Consider the following 22,667-nt stretch of genomic DNA (forward strand, 5'->3'; position numbering starts at 1 on the left):
CACGAGATCCATTCATTTTATTGAATACAAACAATCTCCAAAATAGTCCTCAAAATAAGCAAAATAATTGACAACCTTGAGGGAAATGAGAACCAAAAAGGCAGAAGATGGGTCCTGTGGTTCCGAAGCTGAAGTGAGAGCTTCCTGCTGGCCCAAGCGAGATGGGCGCATGGCCCTGACCTGTGGCGGAGCTCCCAGAAGTTTCCCTGAAGTGCCTGCCGCAGGCACTGGCTCCCAAAGACACAGGGCGGAGTGGCCGGCCAATTGTTGGCGGGCACAGTGTGCGCTCCTGGGACATTCTGCAGAGGTGGACCAAGCAGGCAACGTGGGCAAGTAGCAGCAGGAGACTCCAGTGGGTGAGGAAGAGCGCAGGTGCCACGAAGTACAGGACAGCCTCTCGGCTAACCGTTCCCACCAGGCTCCGGGCGATGAGAACCGGAAGTGCCTGGGCACTGAGAGGGAGGCCAGGAGTACAGACCAGCTTCCTGGAGTCCAGCGGAGCAGAAAGGGGGCACTGGGAGTGGCAATGCCCCACACGAAACCATAGCCGAGCAGCTCCTCGCACGCCCCTGGCTGCAGAGTGAGAGCTAAGAGCACTTCTGGGCACTGGTCCCTTGAGGTCCAAGTAGCAACTGGCCACTAAGTCACTCACTGGGCCCAGCTTCCATTTCTCCTTTATCTTCTAGTCACAGCTCCACACACCTCACTTGAGAGGCTTTTTTAAAAGATTGGTTCTTTGGTCTCACCCGGTGGTGCTTAGAGGTCACTCCAGAGGGGGCCAGATGGGCTGCATGGGATTGAACTCAAATCGGCTGCGTGCAAGGCAAGCACCCTAGCTGCTGCACTCTCTCTCCAGGCCTCAAGTAAGAGGCTATTTTCGCATCCCTTTCAGCAAAGTGTACGACCATAAAGATTTGGACAATCCCCACTCATAGCCCTTATTGACTGATTGACTGATTTCTGGACCACACCCAGTGCTTAGGCGTTACTCCCGGCTCTGCACCAGAATTATTCCTGGTGGTGCTGGGGGGACCCTATGGGATGTGGGGGATAGAACCTGGTTGGCTGTGTGCAAGGGAAGCACTCTTCCCACTGTGCTACGGCTCAGGCCCCATAACCTTTAAAACAGAAAGCAAACAGGAGCGGGAGACAGTGAGTGTGCCGAGACCCTGCATTCCCACAAGGAATTCCCCGAGAGCTGGCTGATCGCCTTACAGAGTCAAATCTTTCATGAACCCTCTGGGTTTCTGTTCTGCTGAAGAGAGAGAAACTAACCTCTCCTTGGAGCCCCCTTGGTGACAGAAGCTCTGCTTGGGGCTTAACAAAATTCACAGCCCAAGGGGGACGTCAGAGGGAGCCTCCAAGGATTCTGACAATACCCCAGAAAAACCCGCTTCCCACTCACCTCAGCTGGCAGGTTGGGAAAGAGCCAGCAAGTCAGCCTCAGCCCTGGTCTCCAAGAGCGAGGCTGGCCACGGTGCAGTCCAGGAGGGCCCCTAATCCGGGTGCCTGTCCACAGCCCCCGCAGGCGCTGCACTCTGCTGTCCCGCCAGCTCCCGGCCAGGCCCTCCCACCCTACCTGGGCCCCTAAGGCAGAAGGGCCCCGCCTCTCTCCATTCTTCATAACTGTGGTTCTACAGGGCAGATGCGTGCCGGTGTCGGGGCCTACAGGTGAAAGTCAGAAAAGGGGTGTCCAGAGTTCAAACAGAAGTCAAGGCCAGGCCGGACTCCGTACCAGTCCTGGGTTTCGGTGTGGAGTCCTAGCGAAGGCCGGCCACCGGCACCTGCTGCTGCTTTCGGATCTTGTTGAAAAGCTCCATGTACTGGCCCATGGTGTCCGCCGGGCTGTAGACGGCGTCGTGTCTGCTCCCGAACACCGCAGGGGCCCCGGGGGTGTGGCTGCCTAGGAAGCTCTGCAGGAACTCGAGCAGCAGGTTCCAGCAGTCCCCGGCCACCACGCAGGGGCCATAGTCCACCTGGGAATCAAACAGAACACAGAAGGGCTGGAGAGCCGGCACCGTGGGGAAGGCAGGGGCCTCGACATGGGGACCCTAGATGCAGCCCTGGCGCACGGCCAGAAGTGAGCCCTGGGGGCCAGACGAGAGCCCACGGGGAGGGCGCTAGCCGTGCACACAGCCAACCGGAGTTCAATCCCCGGCACCCCATGTGCTGCCCTGCAGCACCAGGAGTAATTCCTGAATGCAGAGCCCAGAGTCAGCCCTGAGCACCACTGGGTGTGCGCCCCCCCAACAAACAAGAAAAACAAAGGGGGCGCCGGAGAGAGTGAGACCAGAGCTGCTCGTGCGTCTCCTGGCACAGCTTTACTCCACAGCAAACGTCTAGCCCTGGTATTTCAATTTGACACCCCCGCCCCAGCCCGTTAGGCAACCCCAACAATTCCATCTTAAGATTCAACTACAACCCTGTCCACAAAACCCATGGGCCCCCTTCACTTTTCTGAGAGAAAGTGAAGAGTGAAAGAGTAAGAGAGAGGTCAGCAGCAGGTGGGGGGCACACACAAGCTCCTGAATCTCTTCCAAACCGAATATTCTATACAGCCAGGGGCACCAACCAACAGAGTAAGTCCTCCCAACCATGGAGCAGGGGCTCAGAGAGAAACACTTTGATCACTGGGAACCCCTGAGGGGACATCAACTAGAGAGAAGTAGTGGGAGCGTGTGCTCTGCCAGGAACAGGACACCCAGGGTCTGGCAAGCACAAGATGGGTCATGAGCCTAAGAGATGCTGAAAGATGCAGGGAATCTTGTCATGTGAAGGCGCTGAGTTGCCGAGCAGGAACTTCTGCTTATCCCCACCTGGAAGCTTCTCCTGGTATCCTGCCAGTCTCTCTACACTGTCAATCCTCCCTCAGCACTCCGAGCACAGGAGCCTCTCAATCACCAAATAGAGCCTGAGTGTTAATGGCCTTTCTTTGAGGGGGTGGGGCGTGAGAGGGGAGGAGGGGGGCGGGAAAGAGGCATTCCCCATGGTTCACACAGGAGTGCTGGGGACCAAGCCCCGCCTCCTGCAGGCGAGGCTCTGCGCTCTCCCGAGCCCTCTCAGACCAGCCGAGCCCTCTCAGACCAGCCGGAGAGCTTCCCCCTGCCTGCTGTGAGCCTGGCATTCCATCCCCCGTCCTGGGCTGGAGTCCCTGCAGGGTGCCGGAGCATGGAAGGGGAACAGCCAATCCCTCCTGCACACCCCGCCGCCAGATGGCCCGGGCCTTACCTCCACGGAGATGCCTCGGGCACTGGGTCCCATGGTGACGGTGCCCACCTTCACGAGAAAGTCACAGTACTGGTAGCGGGTGCCCCGGGTCTCAATCTTGCTGGCCTTGGCACTCTGGAAAAAGCCCTTGAGCTTCACCATGAGCACGTCAAAGTTGGTGTCAGCCACTAGGCAAGGCCCGTTCTCAAAGAGGGCGAAGCAGCTCAGGGGGTACTCGGAGTTGTGCATCACGTACATCAGCTTCCCCGTCTGGCCTGCGAGGGACAGAAAGGCGCTCAAAGGCCCCGCCCCAAGTCACTCGGCGGGGCAGCACAGGCCCGACACCACAGGAGGTCACAGTGGGCCAGAGTCCTACCCACGCTACTATGGCTCTGGCACCTTCAGTTTATGAAGATTTTAAACTCTAAGAAACTTAAGGGCTGGGGCTGAGCGATCAGGTGGTCATCTCTAAGCACGCCTGCTATGGGGCTGAATCCCAGCAGAGAGAGATTTGGGAGTGAGGGCCAGAAAGGGGCTCCAGAGCAGACACATGCCTTGCGCACGGGAGCCCAGCTCTGGTTCCTGGCAATGCACCATCTCCAGCACTGCTGGGAGCACGCCCTGACCACAGAGGCTCTTTATAGAAGCCCTCAGGACACTGGGTGTCGTCCCACAACAAGCGAATTTGAGGGGGTTGGGGGGAGACTTCACGCAGTACAAATTACTGCAAGACCTGGGGTCAGAGGATCTAGTTACAAGCCTCAGCTTACCTTATGGACTTTTCTCACTCATTACTACACCTTTTCTGTAAGAATGAAAATAAGCTATGTGTATTTTGATAAGTAGACAAAAATCAAAATAGGGAGCAAGATCCCTCTCACACACAAGAGCTAATGGATAAAGTACCGAAATTCTATATATTAAGTACTTAAACTTCCTCCAACCCAGGGGCTGAAGCAATAGGACAGCAGGTAGGGTGCTTGCCTTGCACGGGTTCAAGCCCTGGCATCCCATATGGTTTCTGCACACTGACAGCAGTAATTCTTGAGTGCAGAATCGGGAGGAACCTGAGCATCGCCAGGTACAGCCCCCAAAACAAAACAAAACAAAACGATAACAACAGCCAGAGTGACAGTACATTGGGTAGGGTGTTTGCCTCGCAAGCACTGACACAAGTTCAATCCTCGGCATCCCATGAATTACTCATGCCCAGAGCAGGGCAGGAGTAATTCCTAAGCACAGAGCCAGGAGTAACCCCTGAGCATCGCTGGGTGTGACACAAAAAGCAAAACAAACAAACAAACAAATGGTAACAACAAAACCCTTTCCCCCTGCCTGGCTAGAGCCTAAGAGGCAGAGGCAACTGGGATGATGCAGGACATGCAGCGCGTGCCGGCAGCACAGGCCCAAGTTCACTCCCGTCACTGCATCACTCCCCAGGACGTTAGCACTGGGCACGAGCACCTGGGCATCAGCCAGCACCACCACCAGGTCCAGTAACGGTTCCCCTGGGCAGACCCAAAGGACAGAGAAACTTACAAGTGGAAACCTTAGCCCCTGGATTCAAAGAACTAACAATTTCACCTAAGACAGGGGTGAAAACTTAACAGACAAAACAGGGGGCTGGAGAGCGCAGTGAGCAGGACCACACAGTTGCACAGAGGCGACCCGGGGCTGACTCCCGGCCCACATCGGACCCTGAGCACCACAACAAGTGACCCCCTAGCACTAAACCAAGAGCAACTCCTGAGCACCCCTGGATGTGGCTCTAAAACCAAAAGTAAATTTTGAAAGGCGACTAGGTTAGGTTTTTGTTTCTGAGGGGGTCAGGTGCTTAGAGACTACTCCTCAGGCAGTGCTCGGGGATCACTCCTGGTGGGATGCAGGACATCGTGGCATGCCAGGGGAGAAGAGACAGAACCCAGCCTCCTGAACTCCATACGCTCACTCACTCTAGGCACTGAGCTACCTCTCCGATAAAGCAGAAAAGTTTTGGCTGTTTTTCGTTTGTTTTGTGGGTTTTTAAACTTTGTTTTATTTGGGGGCCATACCTGGCAGTGCTCAGGGCTTACTCCTGGCTCTGAGCTCAGGGATTCCCCGGCAGGGGACCAACCATATCTGGTACCGGGGACTGAGCCTGCGCTGGCTGCGAGCAGGGCAAGTGCTGTACCCACTGTACCAGCTCCCCAGCCCTGTAATGAAGCCAGAGTACACTTACTGTAAGAAATGTAAAGGTGTGGGGGCTGGAGTGATAGCACAGCGGGTAGGGTGTTTGCCTTGCACGCGGCCAACCTGGGTTCAATTCCCAGCATCCCATATGGTCCTCTGAGCACCGCCAGGAGTAATTCCTGAGTGCAGAGCCAGGAGTGACCCCTGAGCATCGCTGGGTGCGACCCAAAGAGAAAAAAAAAAAAAGAAAGAAATGTAGAGGTGTGAAGGGGAAGACAGACAGAGGCGGGGATGGGGGTGGGGGTTGGGGGGTTAAGAGAATGCGCTTTCCCAGCCTTTTCTGGTTGGGGGAGCGGAGCGGGGTGACAGGACACGACTGGCTGTACTCCTGAGTCTGCACTCAGAGATCACTCCTGGAGGTCTTGGGGGATCATATGGGGTTGGCGATCAAACCCGAATTGCTGGCGTGCAAGGCAAAAGCCCTAGACTATGTGCTGTGCTCTGGCCCAGACCAGCCTTGCTTCTTTTTCCCTTTTTTTAATTTTTTAAACTGAATCACCATGAGAAACACAGAAAATTGTTCATGATTGGATTTCAGTCATATAGTGTGCCAACACCCATCCCTTCACCAATGTACATTTCCCAGCACCAAAGTCCCCAGGTTCCCTCCTGCCACCCCCCCACTGCACCCCCACCCACCTCCATGGCAGTCTCTCTTCTCCCTCCCTCCCTCCCTTTCGTTGTGGGCATTACAGCCGCAATACGGGTACTGAAAGGTTCTCACGTTTGTCCCTTTACCGACTTTCGGCACTCAGTTTTGTCCGGAGGTTTCACTTACTTCTTGAGCTAACTGCCTATATTTTTTGTAGGTTGATTCCTTGGTGAACTGGGTCCCAAAATGAAGAAGTCCGGCTGGAGGCATGGCAGCGATTTTGGAGTGTGGAAGCGAGCAGCTGCCGGGCTCTGGGGAGACACTAGGCTGACCGGTCCCCTCCGGGATGCCTGGGACATCCCAGCCAAAAGCAGGTGTCTGGAAACTTTTGGCGCTGGTTGATACCTTGCGAGATTTGTGCAAGTCTCTGGAGCAGGCCAGTACTGAGCCTACACGGTGGTGCCGGAGGAGGGTCACGGACATGACTGCTCCCGGGGCTCCCGGGAGCACGGGGAAGTGAAGAGGTGTCCGGGCCCAGCTCTGAGAAGGCCTGGTGACTTCAGCCACAGAGACCTGCTAACTTCTCGGTGAACCCAGTTCTGGAATGCTGAAGTCAGCCAGAGGCACGGCGTGATGCTACAGTGAGGGAGGAAGCTGCTGCCAGGGCTGTTTGGGAGGGCCCTGGGCTGACCCGCCCCCTCTGACATGCCCCAAAAAAGCGCGCTCATACTTTTGGTGACTGTCGATCTCTTTTGAGATTTCTCTCTGAGTCTCTGGAGCAGGGCCGGCAGACGAGCTCACCTGGCAGTGCCTGGGATGGTTCACCTTGGTCCCCTGCTGATCTCAGCCTGACCAGCAGGACCAGCCCGACATGCAGCCAGATGACACGTGGCCGGTGCCCCGGCTGTCCCACGGGCGGTCCTCAGTGAGAATACACCTCTGCCCGCGCCGGAATCACCCGTGATGGGGGCCAGGGCCCAGCAGGACGATACCCACAAGCTGAGGGGCTCCCCGGTCTCTCTGCCACTGCCCATATGACCCAGTTGGGTCCTTGTCATTGTCCCCCCACCCCCCACCTCACCTCTGCTGCGCTCCTCGGGCCTACTTTACTGCGGCCACAGGGTATCCCCCAGCTCCCCACCTCACCACGGGACAAATCAGGGCACCACTCACTGTCCGGCTCCCACCTCCACCTCACCACCTCGAAGCCTCCGCCGCTGCCATACTTCCCTGCTTTCTCGCCACTGTATCAGCTTTTGGAGCCAGAAAAACGGGAAGCTATGCATTCACTCCAAAACTGTCCATGAGACGTCTCGGAGCAGAGCCGAGTGCCCAAGAATCTTTTCTCTGCAGACCCATCAGGTTCTCCGAATTTTTTTTTTTTTTTTTTGCTCTTTGGGTCACACCTGACGATGCACAGGGGTCACTCCTGGCTCATGCACTCAGGAATTACTCCTGGCGTTGTGCGGGGGGACCATATGGGATGCTGGGAATCGAACCTGGGTCAGCAGCGTGCAAGGCAAGCACCCTACTGGCTGTGCTATCGCTCCAGCCCCTCAATGCTTTTTTTTTTTTTTTGCTTTTTGGGTCACACCTGGCGATGCACAGGGGTTACTCCTGGCTCTGCACTCAGGAATTACTCCTGGCGGTGCTCAGGGGACCATATGGGATGCTGGGAATTGAACCCGGGTTGGCTGCGTGCAAGGCAAACGCCCTACCCGCTGTGCTATTGCTCCAGCCCCCCTCATTGCTTTTTTATTTCTTCCTAAATTCCTTCAGTTTGAGGCTCTTCATGTTCCTTGAGCAAGTGCCATTGGGCTACACAAGCATGCAACAGGGGGGAATGGAGACATTACTGGCGGCTGCCCAAGCAAACTGATGAGCAAGTGACAAGTGACAAATCCCCTCAGGCTTAGCCTCAGCATCAGAGCCATCAGAGAATTACAGCACTGTGCAGGCTGACCTCCTTGTTTCTAAAGGCCCTTCCAGGCCTGGAGCAACAGCTCGACCGGCTGGAGTACTTGGGGACCTGCAGGCGGCCTGGGTGCTGCTGCCAGGGGTGGGCCACCCCGCCCCGCACCCCATCCTTAGGCACCTCCAGCGGTTTAAGTCAATCTTCTGCCCAGCCTGTTCCCATACCACATCACTACTGCCACTGGGGAGGGTTCCGGTGCATGCCTCAAGAGGGTACTTCGGCAGCCGCGGAGGGTCCACCCACCAGCAGCTGTGCCCAGAAATGATGGCTGTGAACTGTTTAATGACATCTCTACCCACAAGCACAGGACCTGCCAGCAGCAGTGCCAATGGACTATCCAGGCAGGCCTCATGTGCCACTTGGTGAGCCCACCTCGGCCCCTCCAATACACTCTGTGCCATCCACACGTTGAAGAAATCACTTCGCTGGAAGGGACCCCAGCGCTAAGGGATACATAACCGTCAGCGCTAAGGGATACATAACCGTCACGAGACACGCAAACTCTCAGCCTCGTTTACGTCTCCTGAGTCAGAAACTCTCAAGCGTCACGTGCTATCTGCATGTGAAGGAGTCCATCAGGAACAGAACTGAAACTCCAATGCGCCTTCTGAGCTCCAGGCGAGTAGACTGTGACTCCCTTTGGGCTGCAGCGGGTAGAGCACTTGCCTTTCAGGCACCCCAATGAGGCCCCCAAGCCCACCAGAGTGATCCCTGAGCACGGAATCAGGAGTTAGCCCTGAACATCGCCAGGTGTGGCCCCAAAGTAAACAATAATAAAAATGCAAGCTCAGATAAGAGATGACTTAAAGGGCCTTTTCATGAAGATGGTGCCGAGAGCTGAGAAGGAAGCCCCTGCCCCTACCAAAGTTGAAGCCAAAGCCAAAACTCTGAAGGACAAGGAGGCTGTGCTGCAAGGCGTCCACTGCCACAAAAAGAAAATGATCTGCAGGCTGGAGTGACAGCACAGCGGGTAGGGTGTTTGCTCTGCACGCGGCCGACCCGGGTTCAATTCCCAGCATCCCATATGGTCCCCCGAGCACCACCAGGAGTGATTCCTGAGTGCAGAGCCAGGAGTAACCCCAAGCATCGCCGGGTGTGACCCAAAGGCAAAAATAAAATTAAAAATAATTTTTAAAAAGAGAGAGATGACTTAAAGGGCTGAAAGCAGCTTTGTAGGCTGGAGGTTACCAGGCACCCCAGGGTCCCCTGAGTGCTCCCAGGAGCAACTCCCAAGCACAGAGGCAGGAGGAGTCCCTGAGCACCAAAACATGTGGCTCAAAAGCTAACAGCAAGCCAAAAAGAATAGCATTTCTAGCCAAGTGCAGAGACTGAGCTAGTTGGACGCCCACGGGCCAGCAGGGGCTGACGCAAACCCACCCACTCACCTTGGCTGCCGAGAGTGGAGGCTGCTGTGTGGTAGGTCTCACAGTCAACGCAGAACGTCCCTTGCTTCTCGGCCCCAAGCAGCTCCAGCTTCCGGGTGAGGAGCTCCACGGTCTGCTGGACATTCTTGCCCTCGGCCACCGGCATCTGGGACACGCTGGGAGGACAGGACCAGCCCATCAGTGACTCAGCCAGTACTCCAGGGCTGACCCTCCCTGACGCAGGGCCCGAGGCCGCCCACCCCAGCGCCTCCTTTCTCAGGGAGCAGAGGGACTCGGAGGCCCTGAGAGGTCCAGTCAGCCAAGGGACTGCTCGGCGCAGCAAACTTCCGCTCTGTCACCCCAGTGTTTGCAGAGCATCAACGTGTGCCGACAGTTAAGAGCATCTTCCCCCACTGCAGCGCTGTGAAACAAACCCGGAATTTCCACATACAAGTGCTCGGGGAGCTCCTGGCAGTGCCAGAGGTCAAACCCAGGTATCCCACAAGCAAAACACGTGCTTCAGCCCTAGGAACTGAAGAGAAAGCAAGAACCAAGTTTCTCTTTGGCAGTGAAAGACAACAGAATTGATGTCAATTTAACCAAGCTGAGGGCTGGAGAGACGGTACAGCAGGTAAGGCACCAGTCTTGCCCGCAGCTGACCAGGAGCACATATGGTCCCAGTACTGTATGTGGTCCCCTGGGGCCTGCCAGGAATGATCCCAGAGCACAGAGCCAGGAGTAAGCACTGCAGGGTATGGCCCCAAATAAACCTAAATAAAACTAACAACAACAATAAAATTAACCAAAATTAAAGGGGGGGGGAAATGAAACAGTTATTTAGATTTTCATCTACAATGGGAAAAAAAAAACCTGGCTTTCACTTTAGAGTTGGTCAGGACTAGCTCACATGCTGGCCATGGTGCTGGGCAGGAGGTCGCAAATAGCAAGAAACGACTGTGCACCAGAACTACCGCCCTGAGTCCCCACCAACTGTGCCCAGGAACAACCGCCCTGAGTCCCCACAGACTGTGCCCAGGAACTACCGCCCTGAGTCCCCACCAACTGTGCCCAGGAACAACCGCCCTGAGTCCCCACAGACTGTGCCCAGGAACTACCGCCCTGAGTCCCCACCGACTGTGCCCAGGAACTACCGCCCTGAACCTCCACCGACTGTGCGTAGGAATTACCCGAGTCCCCACCGACTGTGCCCAGGAACTACCGCCCTGAGTCCCTACCGACTGTGCCCAAGAACTACCCCTGAGTCTCCACCGACTGTGCCCAGGAACTACCGCCCTGAGTCTCCACCGACTGTGCCCAGGAACTACCGCCCTGAGTCCCCACCGACTGTGCCCAGGAACTACCGCCCTGAGTCCCCACCGACTGTGCCCAAGAACTACCGCCCTGAATGCTCTCCACAGTCAGGAAGAGGGGTTGTTCTTTTTTTGTTTGGGGGCCACACCTGGTAGTGCTCAGAGGTGACCTGGCTCTAGACTCAGGAATCACTCCTGCTGGGCTCAGGGGTGCCGAGGATCAAATGCAAGTCAGCCATGTGCAAAGCAAGTGCCCTATGCCTTACTATGGCACGCATCCTTCTATCTTGGGTTTTTTTTTTTTTTTGGAGCATCCCCAGGTTTCCCTCACACCCACCAGCCTTCTCTAAGATGGGCACTTTATTTACAAAACTTAGGCGCTGCAGTTTACACTGGACCATCTAACGGGGACTCCTCGACTTCCTGAGCAGCCGCTTCTCTCCACATTGTTAGTTTTCCCTCCCGCCACCCCCTGCAAGTGCAAGCTTCCTACTGAAGACCAGGTTTGTAACCTGACTACAAACAAGGAAAATGAAGTGAGGGGTGCTGAGTAACTACACCAGCTCACACAGCACCATGTGATGTAGCCCCCACTGAAATCAAAGAACCTGGGCCCAGGATGCTCTTAAATATCCTAGGAGACTCCTTCCAGAGGAATACTGTTGCCTGTTAAAATACTTGGGTAGGGGCTGGAGTGATAGCACAGCGGGTAGGGCATTTGCCGTGCACGCGGCCGACCTGGGCTCAATTCCCAGCATCCTATATGGTCCCCTAAGCACGGCCAGGAATAATTCCTGAGTGCAAAGCCAGGAGTAACCACTGTGCACCACCGTGTGTGACCCCAAAACCAAAAAAATTAAAAAATAAAATACTTGGGTAGGTGGCAGCGGTGGGGGCACACAGACTGTGCTCAGGGGACCCAGTGCAGCACAGGGATCCAATCCGGGTGGGCCTCGTGCAAGGCCAAGAGCTTTACCCAGTATACTATGTCTCCGATCCTGTTAAAATATTTTTAAAGAAAAGAAGCAGTTTCAGGCAGGAGCGCTAGTGCAGTGGCTAAAGCGCCGGCCTTGCATGGGAACATCTGGGGTCAACCTCTAGCATCCCATATGGTCCCCTGAGTACCGCCAAGAGTGCAGAGCCAAGAGCACCGCCCTCCAAAAAAAATTAAAAGTAATTTCTTGGGCCCGGGAAGTGCACGTTTTGCACACGGGAGGTCCAAGCCCCATCTCCGGCATCACAAACTCCCCCCAGCACTGCCAAGGGGTTGCAAGAAGAGAATAAGCCGCCGCAGCGCACCACAAAATGTGGTCCCAAAGAAAAACAAAAACACAAAAATAACACCTCAAAGACCCGGTCTCCCGGACCCGCCACTCGCCGCCGCTGTCTCCGGAGGGTCCTGGTCCGTCCCACCCCTGCAGTCCCTTGCCCTCCGGGCAGAAGCACGGGCCGAGAAAAGGGAAGGCGTTACGCATCACCGGCGGGGTCTTGGGGTCCGGCCCCAACCCTCCCGGGTGCCCCGCACCCGCGCAGGCCGAGGCCACCGTCAGCCCCCGGCCCCATCCTCGCGAGTCCCCGAAAGCCCTGCGTGACCCCAAGTCCTGCGCAAGCCCCCACGCCTTCCTACCAAGTCACTCCCATGGCGCGGGGCGGAGAAACGTCGCGATCAGAGCGCAGGGACCTCCGGCCACTCCACCCAGGGAATCCCCTCACAGGCGTGTGTGGGGAGAGAGGCTCCGGAAGTGACGTCAAAGCCCAGCGCCCAGGCGCCGCGCCCTCGAGGGATGGAGGCGTGGCTGGGCGCCTGTAGTGACGTCATCCATCCGCCCCCTCCCCTTCCCCGCCTCCGGCTTATAGCTCCGGAAATTCCTCCTTGACTGAACGCCTTGGACATAGGTCTATAAATCCATGCGGAGGGCTGTCCCCCACTGAGGAAGTAGGGTTCAGTGAGTGTTTTCGGGAGGCCACCTCCGGCCCCATGGCTAGCTTAGGGGTGTGGCGCCGCGGATGGCACTTCTGGCCTCCGAGCGCACGGGGGCGCTGTGTTCGCTGTGTGGTCCCCGGGGCGCCCGGCGAGCTCTGCGCACGCGCAGTCCAGGGCTCCGAGCGCCGTGCCCCCACGTGTGCGCCGGACTGCTAAGATTGTCAGGAGAAATGCCCAAAATAAAAGCGGCCCGCGGGACCGGCGGCCCGGAGAAGCACGCGCCGCTGGCCGAGCAGATCCTGGCCGGGGACGCGGTGCGCGCGGGGAGCCGGGAGAAGAGGCGGGGTCGTGGCGCCGGCGAGGACGAGGAGGAGTACGTGGGCCCCCGGCTGAGCCGCAGGATCCTGCAGCAGGCCCGGCGGCAGCAGGAGGAGCTCGAGGCCGAGCACGGGGCCGGGGCCCGGGCCGCGGCGCCCCGCGAGCGCACCACGCGGCTGGGTGAGTGGGGGGCGGCGGAGGAGCAGCCGCCAGGTGGCTGGGGGGGGCCCGGCGTGGGGCCTGAGCTTCAGGAAGGCGCCGCTCTGACACGGCCCGCCCGGAGCGGCCAGAACTCTCCTCTTGCTTTCCTGCTTTAGCCGCTCGCGTCTGACGCCCCCGTAAAGTTAGAGCAACGCCAGTTCTTCCCACTAAGCCTCCACGTTCTCCTCGCCTTTATCCTCGTGTGCGGTCAGTCTTGGGGCATGACAACAGAAACGAGTGAAATAAATACTCGCCTGTGTTCGGGATCTCACCATCTAGCCCAGGAGAGAGCCAGCAGACAGTTAAAACAGACGTTTCACCGGCCAAATTGTGACTCGGTGGTAGAGCACTGCTTTGCATCGGTGAAGCCCGGGGTTCGGTTGGTGACATGGTATGGCCCCCAGACATCGATTGCAGAACAGCCCTCTAGCCAGGAGTACCCCCATAAGTACGCCGAGTGTGGCCCTTAGCCAAAAATACCTCTTTATAGTTTCTCCGATAGCATTAATCTTCGGGGACATGCAGCAAACCAGGTTGATTCCCCAGGACCACTTGCTTCCCCAGGCCCTGCTGGGCGTGAGCTCAACACACACACACACCACCACCACCACCACCACCACACAAATCAGCACCTATTTCATTTACATTTAATATGCCTAGCAGGTTGTATATCTTATTTGTACACTGTAGATGTAATAATCCATTAAAATCAAGCTCCATAGGGGATGGAGTGATAGCACAGCACTATATTGGTCCCCTAGCATCATCAAGAGTAATTCCTGAGTGCAGAGCCAGGAGTAACCCCTGTGCATGCCAGGTGTGACCCAAAAAGAAAAAAGAAAAAGGCTCCATAGTGGTAAAATGTCTTGCTTCTCTTGTGGATCTGTTTTAAGCTCCCCAAACAGTGTGTCTTAATAGTCTATGGTCAGTGTTGGCTGATAAGCAGACAACTGAGTCATCGCTCCTCCGTGGTGATGGTCCTGGCTAGAAGTTAAGAGCCAGGGCTACAAAAGACTTTTTTTAAAGGTTATGCCTGGAGATTTGGGAGGGGGGTGCCCAACAGTGCACAGGGAGTACTCCCACTTTGGGGGTCGCCCTGGAGGTGCTTGGGACCCCGTCCGCCTGCTTGTGTAGCATATGCCCAGCATGGTGAGCTGTCTCTCCTGCCCTGAGATTTTTTTAAATTTAGAAGCCGTGCCTGACTGTGCTCAGGGGCTTCTGCCTTTGCTCAGGGGTCACTCCCGTGGTGCTCAGGGATCACATGGCGAGAAGGATCCAACCCAGCCTTTGTGCATGCAGCCTGTTGAGCTGATTCCCTGACCCCTGTTTTCTTGTTTTGGGGTCCCAGTGCTCCAGGGTTTACTCCTTGCTCTGTGCTCAGGGATCATTCCTGGTGGGGCTTAGGGGACCATGTCAGAGCGGCCATCTGAAACCAAAGTGTTGAGCCTAGTTCAGGGCTGCTTCCCTGTTCTGGTAATTCAACTTTGGGACATTAAAACCAGGTCTGAGAGGGATGATTGGGTAGAAGGTATGGTTCTATTCATTTTCCTCCTCGCCTACAAAAAAAAAAAAAGGTGGGGGACCATATGAGATGCCAGGGGTCGAACCTAGGTTGGCCGCAGGCAGGCAAGCACCCTATCCACTATACTAGCATTCCATACAGCCCCCACCCGTGTTTATATCTTTTTGGTGCTTCTGCTTTATTCCCTCTCTTCCCCTTCCTTCCCTTCACTGCTCTTGCTGTGCCTGGGATTCAAAGCCTCCCTAGAGGCCATAGGAGACTCAGCAGATGTGGAAGTCACACTTGTGTGTTTCTGGAGCAGGTTGCTCACATACCCACCTCTCTGGGAATGTTCCGTTAATCCAGCCAAAAGCCGTTGCTGGCGGAGGCTTAGGGTTCTGAATTTTGGGGAGGGGGGACACAGCAGCGGTGTTTGGCTGGCACTCCCTGCTGTGACACATGGCACCTGGCCTCTCTGAGGCCAGGAGGGAGCACCAGGATGAGGCTGAGCTGCCTCCCAGGCTCTGACTGCCGGAGAGGGGGTGGGGGGGCATTGATTGGGATATGGGACACGGGAAAAGAGGGGGTGCTTGGCTGAAAGGTAAAGCTTGGCCGAGCATACGTGTGGGAGTTGCTCGGCTGTGGTGCCCGAATCTCCCCGTGGAGCCCCATTTAGCTTTTGTCACCGTTGCCTCTGTTCTTAAGCTGTCAGCAGCATTTACCCCCTCAGATTTGCACACCTCTCCCCCACGCCCTACCGGCTTCGCACCTTCCAATATTCCCTACTCAGATGGGCTGGTCCCTGGGTTTTGATATTTGTGGGGGGCAGGGGGTAGTGCTCAGGAGTCACGCCTTGCAGTACTTGAGGACCCACAAGTCGTATGCCAGGGGTAGCTGCGTATAAGGCGGGCACTCTACTTCCTGGAGGTCAAATTCTGCTTTTGATGTTTTTGGTTGCTGCTTTGGTTTTGGTGTGTGGGGGGGCCACACCTAGCTGTGCTCTGGGCGTGCTGCTGATTCTGTGTTCAAGGATCATTCCTGGTGGGGAGTGGGGGGCACATGTGGGGCGTCAGGGATCGAACCCAGGTCTGCCGCTTGCAGGGTACATGCCCTCCTGCTCTGGCCTGGGTGGTGAATTCTAAACTTCACTGCTACCCCCCTGCACGGTTTATCTCCTCTTTCCTCAGCTTTCCACTGCTGACGAAGCACCACCCTTGTCCCAAAAATCTTTTCCTGCTCCCCCACTTCTCCCTGGTGCCTGTCCAGATGCCCGCCTTCCTCTGCACTCACCGTCAGTTTGGATTGGTTTGCTTTGGGACATCATCCAGTGTGCTTGGGGGCCCTGCAGTGCCAGGGCTCCAACCCAGGGCTCCGTCAGTGTGACGGGCACGTGATTGGCCCCTTCGAGGCCCCCTCCCCTGCCGTGCACACAGCATCTTCGGATGCTGAGTTCCTTTGGGCTGGAACATAAGTGTAGAGTAGGCTGAAGAAGGCACAGGCTCCACCCAGTCCCGGCAAGTGACTTCCCTCCTGCCTGCGGACATGCCGTCTCCGGAATCGGGCCAGTCTGATGATGGACCGACTGTGGGCTGGAACTGTGGGGCTTCTGAGGGCTGGGTACGGTGCTTGGGATGGTTCTCTATCGTCACTCCAGCTTGGGTGTTAGCTGGGGTCCCTGACATCGCTGTCCCATCGTTTGTGTTTCTCTAGCGGGCACCGTGTCACGGGCCCCCGCTTGCCGGTGCCCTGCTCACCCGTGTCCTCTCCCCTCTGCCAGGCCCCGGGCTGCCTCAGGATGGATCAGACGACGAGGAGTGGCCCACCCTGGAGAAGGCGGCCACGATGGCAGGGCCAAACCCTCAGGCAGAAGTGGTCGTGGACCCTGAGGATGAGCGTGCCATTGAGATGTTCATGAAGAAGGACCCTCCTGCCCGGTAGGCGGGGCTGGGGCAGCTGCGGCGGGCCAGTGGGTGTCCTGTGCGGGCAGCGCTCGGCCCTTCTCTCGGGGCCTGGGTCTGCCTGGAGGGGCCTTTCCATAGTGTCTGGGGACAAACAGGCCTTTGGTCACTGTTTCTGAGTGGTCAGCTCAGTACTCTGGGCTGTCAGTTTCCCACCCTAATTTTCATTTGATCCAAGCGTTTCCATACTTAACAGTAGGGGCTGAAGTGATAGCACAGCGGGCAGGGCGTTTGCCTTGCATGCATTCGACCTGGGTTTGATTCCCAGCATCCCATATGGTCCCCTGAGCACTGCCAGGAGTGATTCCTGAGTGCAGAGCCAGGAGTAACCCCTGTGCGTTGCTGGGTGTGACCCAGAAAGCAAAAAAAAAAAAAAACCTTAACACTATTAAAATATGGGTGCAGGCTTATTCTTCCACCCCCAGCTCATCCCCTGCCCCGGACCTCACACACGTACGACAGGTGCCCTGCCCTTGTGCCCCCGACCGGATAGTGCTTGGTGGAGGATGAGCTGTCCATTGTGGAGTCTCGGGGCCAGAGAGATGGTACAGCCAATAGGGCGCTTCCCTTGCAGATGGCCGACTGAAGTACAATCCCCAGCACCCCATACGGTTCCCCAAGCCTGCCAGCAGTGATCCCTGAGTGCAGAGCCAGGAGTCAATCCTGAGCACCTCCAGGTGTGGCCCCAAAACAAAATGCTTAGCAGCGCTCCAGAGCTCTGCTGTGGTTTCCCTGCGAACAGTGGACATGGGAACCACCTCTAAGCATCACCAGTGTCATCACTCCCACCCCAGCATTGGTTTGGAGATGATTTTCAGGGGGTGGGTGGGCGGAGAGGGAATGCTGATTGGTCTCCGGTTAGAGCAGCTGGTTTATTTCTAGGGATAATGAAGACCTGAAAGATCAGTTAGAAGCTGTGTGACTTAAGTGAGGGGGACCTCTGGAGTCAGTGCCAGCATCTCGTGTTGGGGTGAAAGCCCCCCGCATGGGTATCACACGCATCTGCAACCCCCACGCCCCTGCCTGGCCTTGAGAAGGCTCTCCAAAGACAGGGCTGCCTCTTTGTGGGTTGGGTTGAGTTTGGGGCCACCCTCGGCAGTGCTCAGGGTTTACTCCTGGCTCTGCACTCAGGAATCACTCCAGGCGGTGCTCAGGGACCATATGGGATGCCAGGGATTGAACCTGGGTCAGCCGCATGCAAGGTAAAAAACACCCTACAGCAGTATTATCACTCCGGCCCCCAGGGGGACTTTTTAAAAAATGCAGCAGGGGCCTTGAAAGGGTTTTGGTCGGTGTTAGAGTGGCAGTGATGAGAAAGGTTGACCTCGTCAGTGGTGCTCTTCGAGGACCTTGGTTCATGGCCTGTCGTTTCCCTTCAAGCCGCATGTGGTTTCCTAAAAGCTCCTCGTTGGTGACTTCCTATGCGTAGCTGTGTCTGCAGGTGGCATTGTAGACCCAGCTCAGTGCTAATTCCGCACCACAGGCAGTGCGGGCCGTGCTCTGCCCGGGGAGACTGAAGACAGCCGCGTGTGTTAGAGAATTATTTCCGTAAGGTTTAATTGGAAGAAGCCAGTGGGGAGGGAGGCAGAGCGAGGCTCGTGCGCGGATCGAGATCCTTGTCGTACAAGCGGCCAGCCTTGGTTCAGGCCCTGCACGCCGTGCGTCCCTGCCCGCCGCAGAGGGGAGCAGCTGTGTCTCAGTCTGTCCCTGGAAGGGGCCCGGCTACATGGAGTCTTGGCCTGTGGTTGAGAGTTGCCCAGACACTCCAAGAACCCAAACCAGGATGTTGTCCCTGGGGAATCCTCGGCTGAGGACTGGTGTGTTGGAAACAGGTGACACATCTTGTACTTGCTCTGGCCTCAGGCTTCCAGGGAAAGTTCGTCACCTCCCTTCAGCCTTCCAAGGCAGGGACTGTTCTCCCTTGGCTGCTGTTGGGTTTTTGTTTGTTTGTTTGTTTGTGTGTGTGTATTTAGCCCACAGCTGATGGTGCTCACAGGCCATGCATACTGAGGGTCAGCCCAGCGCCCTGAGGCATCTCCACAGCTCTGTTTCCATGCATGTGGTCTTACAATGAGGAAACAGGTTCAGATCGTGCAGGGAGCAGTAAGACCAGCGTTTGAGTCCAGGCATAGGGGCCAGAGTGACAGTTTGGTGGGGAGAACGCTGGTCTAGCCTGTGGTTGATCCAGGCTCGATCCCTGGCACTGCATATGGTCCCCTGAGCCCACCGGGAGTGACCCTGAGCACAAAGCCAGGACAGCCCTAAGCACATGCAGGTATGGCCCAAAAACCAAGATCTGTTTCATGTGTGTGTTTGGCCCGGGGGGGGGGGCAGTACTCACCTGCTAGTGCTCAGGACCCACTCACGGTGGTACCGAGGGGACCCTGCATGGTGCTCGGGGTAGAACTGTGTGTGTGCGCATGCTCAAGTGCGTGTGCACCCACTCGTCCGTGTGTGTGTGTGTGTGTGTCCGTGTCCATGTCCTTGTGCATGTCCTGCCAGAACCATGTGTCCTGTTGCTTCATGAGGGACTTGAGCAGAGCTCAACCTGGCATGGGCTGGAGGGGCTCCTGCCCGTGTGCCGAGGTGCTGGAAGGAGCCCTGTCACGCTGTGTTGTTGTTGTTGTTGTTGTTTGCTTTTTGGGTCACACCCAATGATGCTCAGGGATTACTCCTGGCTCTGCACTCAGGAATTACTCCTGGTGGTGTTCGGGGGACCATATGGAATGCTGAGAATCGAACCCGGGTTGGCCGCGTGCAAGGCAAATCCCTACCCACCGTGCTATTGCTCCAACCCCAAACCCTGTCATGCTGGGCCGGGCGCCGCCACAGGACTCCCTGGCACAAAGTTGGGTAGTAGACTCAGGTCACCTGTTGGCTACATGCATGCTGGACAGCTCTCCGTGCCTGTGTCCTGAGCTGATCCTGCTTTACCTGGATCCGGAGAGTCCCCCCCGGCAGTGCCCGGGGACCCACCAGCGGCTGCTCAGTGCCAGGGCCCAGGGCAGCTCAGGCCCTGTGGAGCCCTCGGGGGACCGTGTGCTGCTTGGAACGGATGGCCGACGGGCTGGTTCTGGGATGGGTGGCCCAGAGGAAGACTGAGGCCCCAGCACCCCCCTGCACGGCTCTGCGCAGGCGTACCCTGGCCGACATCATCATGGAGAAGCTGACCGAGAAGCAGACGGAAGTCGAGACGGTCATGTCTGAGGTGTCGGGCTTCCCTCTGCCTCAGCTGGACCCCCGCATCCTGGAGGTCTACAGAGGGGTTCGGGAGGTAAGAGCCGAGAGGCACCTATGGGCCCACGGGGGTCAGAGTCACAAGAGGGCTGGTGTGTGCTCTGTGCGCCCGCAGGCTCACTTCTCTGCACCCCATGGTGACTCTCCCCCTACCCCCCACAGCACTGAGTTTGGAGTAACTGCCCTGACACCCTCTGGCACCCCCAAAAGCCCCAGTGGCTGGTTCATTCCGAGTCACGGATTCCTGTCCCTTGGTTTTCCTTCTGGGAAGGGGGGTTGCGAGACCACCCCCCATGGGGCCAGGGCACGGCTCGGGGGCCTGGCTGCTGGCAAACTGTGAACTGGGGGGACATGGCCTTGCCCAGGTGCTGTCCAAGTACCGCAGTGGGAAGCTGCCCAAAGCCTTCAAGATCATCCCGGCGCTCTCCAACTGGGAGCAGATCCTCTATGTCACGGAGCCCGAGGCCTGGACGGCCGCAGCCATGTACCAGGCCACCAGGTGGGGGGCAGGACCTGAACAGCCGAGTGAGGGCGGGAGGGTCGGGTCCGGCGCCCCTTCTCTGCTCTCACGTGTAGGCACGGCCACAGCCCGGTCTCGGGGGCTGTCTCCAGACTCCCCGCATCACCCGCCTTCTCCCTCCCCGCATCCGCAAACTAGGATTTTTGCCTCTAACCTGAAGGAGCGCATGGCTCAGCGCTTCTACAACCTCGTCCTGCTCCCCCGGGTCCGAGACGACATCGCCGAGTACAAACGCCTCAACTTCCACCTCTACATGGCCCTCAAGAAGGCCCTGTTCAAGCCCGGGGCCTGGTTCAAAGGTGACGGCCCGGGCCGGGGAGGGCTGGCCGGGGTGCCCCCAGGCTGACGGCCAATGCCTGTCCGTCCCCACACAGGCATCCTGATCCCGCTTTGTGAGTCGGGCACCTGCACCCTGCGGGAAGCCATCATCGTGGGCAGCATCATCACCAAGTGCTCCATCCCCGTGCTGCACTCCAGGTACGGCCCACCGGGAGAGGGGGCAGGGGGAGGAGCCGGCGTCGCCCAGACACGGGCCGCTCCGTCTAGGTGTCATTCCTGGGCCAGGGCGCACAGCTGACCCCAGTGCAGTCTCCGAGCAGCCCTGGAGCACTGCTGGGCGTGCCCGAGAACCCCACTAAAACTGTCACACCCCCAAGAACAGGCTCCTGGAGGGTGGCCTAGGGCAGGGCTGAGAGCACTGCAGGCCGAGCACCCGCTTTGCTCTTGGGAAACTAGGCCCCAACCCTGGGCACCGCTGGCCGTGGCCCCTCCGTGACCATTCTAAGTTGAGTGTGGAGATGCCAGGGGCAGGGGCGGGTGGACGCCCGCCTGCAGCCGCCCCCCTGCCCGCAGTGCGGCCATGCTGAAGATCGCCGAGATGGAGTACAGCGGCGCCAACAGCATCTTCCTGCGGCTGCTGCTGGACAAGAAGTACGCGCTGCCCTACCGCGTGCTTGACGCCCTGGTCTTCCACTTCCTGGGCTTCCGGGCCGAGAAGCGTGAGCTGCCCGTGCTGTGGCACCAGTGCCTGCTGACGCTGGTGCAGCGCTACAAGGCCGACCTGGCCGCGGAGCAGAAGGAGGCCCTGCTGGAGCTGCTGCGCCTGCAGCCGCACGCGCAGGTGTCCTCCGAGATCCGGCGCGAGCTCCAGAGCGCCGTCCCCCGAGACGTGGAGGACGGCCCCGCCGCCATGGACTAGGGGGCCGGCCCGCTCACTCCGGAGGACACGGGCCTCTGCTCCCGGGGCTGTGGGGCGCCTCTGCCCCTGCGCCACTCCCTCGGGGGCCAGAAGCAGCAGGGTGGGTATTCATTGCACTCCTGTGTCTCTGTGTGTCGCTCTGGCCCTGCTGCCCCTTCCACAGGGCGGGGCGCACCACTCTCCCGAGGTGTCCCCAGGCCCTCCCCACCCTGTTAATGCCATGGCACAGCGGGGTGTCCTGTGGGTGGGAGGCCTGGAGGGGAGGGGGGTCTGTGAGTGATGCAGAGCGGGTCAGGCGGGAAGGGCTTGCCTCAGTGGCAGTGCTGTGGGTAGGGGACATCAAGGTCTGAGCACTATGGGGTGGCTCTCCCAAAAAATAGTTAGGGGGTGAGTGTGCTTGAGCCAAGGCCAATTTTTAAGGGCCTGCTCTGCACTGAGTCGCAGAGTCCAGCCCCTTGACCTGGCCGCCCCACTGGCTTCACCTCTGGACTGGGAGTTGCGCCCTCCCACTCACTGGACCTCGGCGACTACAGGTCTTCTGTAAAATAAAGGGCCCTATTTATTGTAGCTTGTTCGACCACTTACTGTGCAAAAGGGATGCCAGCACATCGCTGGGGGAGTGCTTGGGCATCCACCAGGTGCTGGCCACTGAACTGCCCTCTTCACATACCCCCTGCTCTCTAGCTCCAGGAGTCCCACTTTACACTGTCAGTGCAGAACATCCAGGCTATCCTTACCTAGCACCTCAGCACCACCAGGAGTGCCCCTGAGCACTGGTGGCAGGGGGGTGGGATGTGGCCCCCACCACCAAACTGCACTTCAAAGCTGGTGTGGTGTTTTTTGTTGGGGCTTTTTTTTTTTGCTTTTTGGGCCACACCTGGCGATGCACAGGGTTACTCCAGGCAGTGCTAAGGGGATCTGCACCTGGGTCGGCCGCATGCAAGGCAAACGCCCTATCTGCTGTACTATCACTCCAACCCCTCAAAACTGTTTCCTATAACCAGCGGGTTTCCATTTGGCATCATGCAGCAACTTTAGGGATGTGTGTCACGTCACGAAACAGAAGTAATGAGGTCACAGATGAGCCTTAAGGCCCACATGCTAAAATACTTGTGGAAGAGGCTTGGTGGCTT

The 22,667-nt window shown here is 57.7% G+C and overlaps 2 protein-coding genes and 1 non-coding gene across 3 annotated transcripts; 2 read left to right on the forward strand and 1 right to left on the reverse strand.

Moving 5' to 3' along the window:
- Positions 1–12,418, reverse strand: MED20 (mediator complex subunit 20). The gene is made up of 4 exons (XM_004605795.2): positions 12,305–12,418; positions 9,389–9,543; positions 3,229–3,482; positions 1–1,976 (listed from the first exon to the last, which is right to left on the reverse strand). The coding sequence occupies exons 1-4, from the start codon at positions 12,316–12,318 to the stop codon at positions 1,761–1,763; spliced, it is 639 nt and encodes a 212-aa protein (XP_004605852.1). The 5' UTR covers positions 12,319–12,418; the 3' UTR covers positions 1–1,760.
- Positions 12,419–12,612: 194 nt separating this feature from the next.
- On the forward strand, positions 12,613–22,101 carry BYSL (bystin like). The gene is made up of 7 exons (XM_004605796.2): positions 12,613–13,099; positions 16,399–16,555; positions 19,715–19,853; positions 20,182–20,315; positions 20,475–20,635; positions 20,711–20,813; positions 21,189–22,101. Exons 1-7 carry the CDS (start codon positions 12,685–12,687, stop codon positions 21,532–21,534), a joined length of 1,455 nt encoding a protein of 484 aa, XP_004605853.2. The 5' UTR covers positions 12,613–12,684; the 3' UTR covers positions 21,535–22,101.
- On the forward strand, positions 14,551–14,684 carry LOC129404666 (small nucleolar RNA SNORA36 family). Its single transcript, XR_008630036.1, has one exon. It is a non-coding gene; the product is annotated as a small nucleolar RNA SNORA36 family (small nucleolar RNA).
- Positions 22,102–22,667: the final 566 nt, after the last annotated feature.

Source organism: Sorex araneus, chromosome 4 (assembly GCF_027595985.1).
Source record: "Sorex araneus isolate mSorAra2 chromosome 4, mSorAra2.pri, whole genome shotgun sequence".
NCBI lineage: Eukaryota > Metazoa > Chordata > Mammalia > Eulipotyphla > Soricidae > Sorex > Sorex araneus.

Excerpts from the sequence above, each read along its gene's own strand:
- MED20 (XM_004605795.2), bottom strand. Across the intron at positions 3,483-9,388 it reads CTCCACTCTCGGCAGCCAAG|GCCAGACGGGGAAGCTGATG; the intron begins GTGAGTGGGTGG and ends TGTCCCTCGCAG. Across the intron at positions 1,977-3,228 it reads CCCGAGGCATCTCCGTGGAG|GTGGACTATGGCCCCTGCGT; the intron begins GTAAGGCCCGGG and ends TTTGATTCCCAG.
- BYSL (XM_004605796.2), top strand. The coding sequence starts at position 12,685 with ATGGCACTTCTGGCCTCCGAGCGCACGGGGGCGCTGTGTTCGCTGTGT. Across the intron at positions 13,100-16,398 it reads CGAGCGCACCACGCGGCTGG|GCCCCGGGCTGCCTCAGGAT; the intron begins GTGAGTGGGGGG and ends CCCCTCTGCCAG. Across the intron at positions 16,556-19,714 it reads AAGAAGGACCCTCCTGCCCG|GCGTACCCTGGCCGACATCA; the intron begins GTAGGCGGGGCT and ends GGCTCTGCGCAG.